Consider the following 1,913-nt stretch of genomic DNA (forward strand, 5'->3'; position numbering starts at 1 on the left):
GTTATTTGGTTGTAACTTCCTACTATCTACACTCCTCAATGTACTATATATAGATTATGTTTTACATAAATAAACACTCAGTTAATTCCTTCACATGGTATCAAGAGCCATATTCCCCTAAGGAGGTTTTTTTTTCTCTCTTCTCTTTTGCCATTCTTATATCCATGGCTACCACCACCACTGATATTGTTCACCTCAATGCTCCGTCTAATTTTCCTATCAAACTCACCCCCCTCAACTTTCCTGTCTGGAGACGCCAAGTTCAGTCCACCTTGATTGGCTTTAATCTCCTCGGATACATCGATGGTTCTGTCAAAGAACCAGCAAAATTCAATGATACTGAACAAACAACTCCGAATCCAGCACATTTGACTTGGTATCACCAAGATCAGATAATTACCAGTGCTTTACTTGGGAGCTGTTCAGACACCATACAACCTCTTATAGCTTTTGCATCCACTGCTTGTGATGCCTGGCAACGGCTCGTTGCTAACTATGCTAGCGCCTCCCGAGGACGGATCCTTTCCCTCAAGGCCAAGCTTACCAGAAATCCGAAGGTTAATCGGTCAGTCACCGCATTTTTGAATGACATGCGGTCGATAGCTGACGATCTCGCCCTGGCTCAATGCCCTATTTCTAATGAAGACATGGTTGTGTATATTTTAACACAACTAGGGGATGAGTACAGCTCCATCGTGTCTGCCGTTCGTATTCGTGACAAACCCATTTCTTTGGGAGAATTAGTCGATGCACTCACGGATCATGAACGTCAGTTGGCTGAAGTCGATGATGCTCGCCAATCTCTTTTGGCAACTGCTAATGCCTCCCAGCGTGGTCATTCGGCTTCCCGAAATAGTCAGCACTCCACTGCCGATCGGAGGTCCCACAACAACACCAACAACAAGTATGGCAATAATCGACCGAATTGGTCGCACAACAGCAACACTCGACCTGGTGTTGTGTGTCAATTCTGTCACATTGCTGGCCATGAGACTCGTGTTTGCCGTAAGTTAGCCCAGTTTTTAAAGGCCCATAATGTGTTTCCCGCGCAGGCTCCTACATTTCCTCAGTCTCAGTCACCTGCAGCTAATTCTATTGTGGGATCGACTACGCCGTGGATGTTTGACAGCGGGGCGTCTCACCATGCCACACCGGATATGACTCCTCTGCACACTTTCACCGAGTATAATGGGCCTGATGGGATATGACTAGGCGACGGTAATTCTTTAAACATCTCTCACATTGGTCAGTCATCCATTCTTACTCCTTCTTCCGTGCTTACTCTTCAAAATGTCCTACGTGTTCCACAGTTGCATAATAATTTAATTTCCATATCGCAATTGTGCAAAACTAATCAAGTGTCGGTGGAATTCTTTGATTCCCACTTTCTTGTGAAGGATCTTCGAACGGGGATGTCGTTACTACGGGGGGCGAAAATTAATGGTTTCTATTATGCACCTCTCCTGCGTCAACCTTCATCCAATTCCATGCAGCTGTCTCGAGTTTCCCAGTGGCACCATTGTCTAGGCCATCCGTCTAATAAGGTGTTGCATCGTGTGTTGCAACACTACAACGTTCCCATGTCTATGTCAGCGTTAAATAATTCTTCCTGCCAATCATGCAATGTATATAAAAGTCATAAATTACCTTTTTTCCAAAGCACACTTGTTAGCAATAGGCCTCTACAACTGCTCTACACTGATGTATGGGGTCCGACGAAAAAATCTATTGATGACTTTTCTTATTATGTTATATTTGTCGATCACTTCTCTAGGTATGTCTGGTTATATCCTATAAAACGAAAGTCTGATGTTTCTTTGATTTTTCCTCAGTTAAAAAGGTTAGTGGAGAAATTCTTTGGTCTGTCTATTGTGTCAGTTTATTCAGACAATGGGGGGGAGTTTATTAAATTA

General features: G+C 43.5%; 1 protein-coding gene across 1 annotated transcript; it reads left to right on the forward strand.

The window, feature by feature from the left end:
• Nucleotides 1–164: 164 nt before the first annotated feature.
• On the forward strand, nucleotides 165–1,208 carry LOC109185058. Its single transcript, XM_019335055.1, has one exon. It carries the CDS (start codon nucleotides 165–167, stop codon nucleotides 1,206–1,208), a length of 1,044 nt encoding a protein of 347 aa, XP_019190600.1.
• Nucleotides 1,209–1,913: the final 705 nt, after the last annotated feature.

Source organism: Ipomoea nil, unplaced genomic scaffold (genome assembly GCF_001879475.1).
Source record: "Ipomoea nil cultivar Tokyo-kokei standard unplaced genomic scaffold, Asagao_1.1 scaffold1310, whole genome shotgun sequence".
Lineage (NCBI taxonomy): Eukaryota > Viridiplantae > Streptophyta > Magnoliopsida > Solanales > Convolvulaceae > Ipomoea > Ipomoea nil.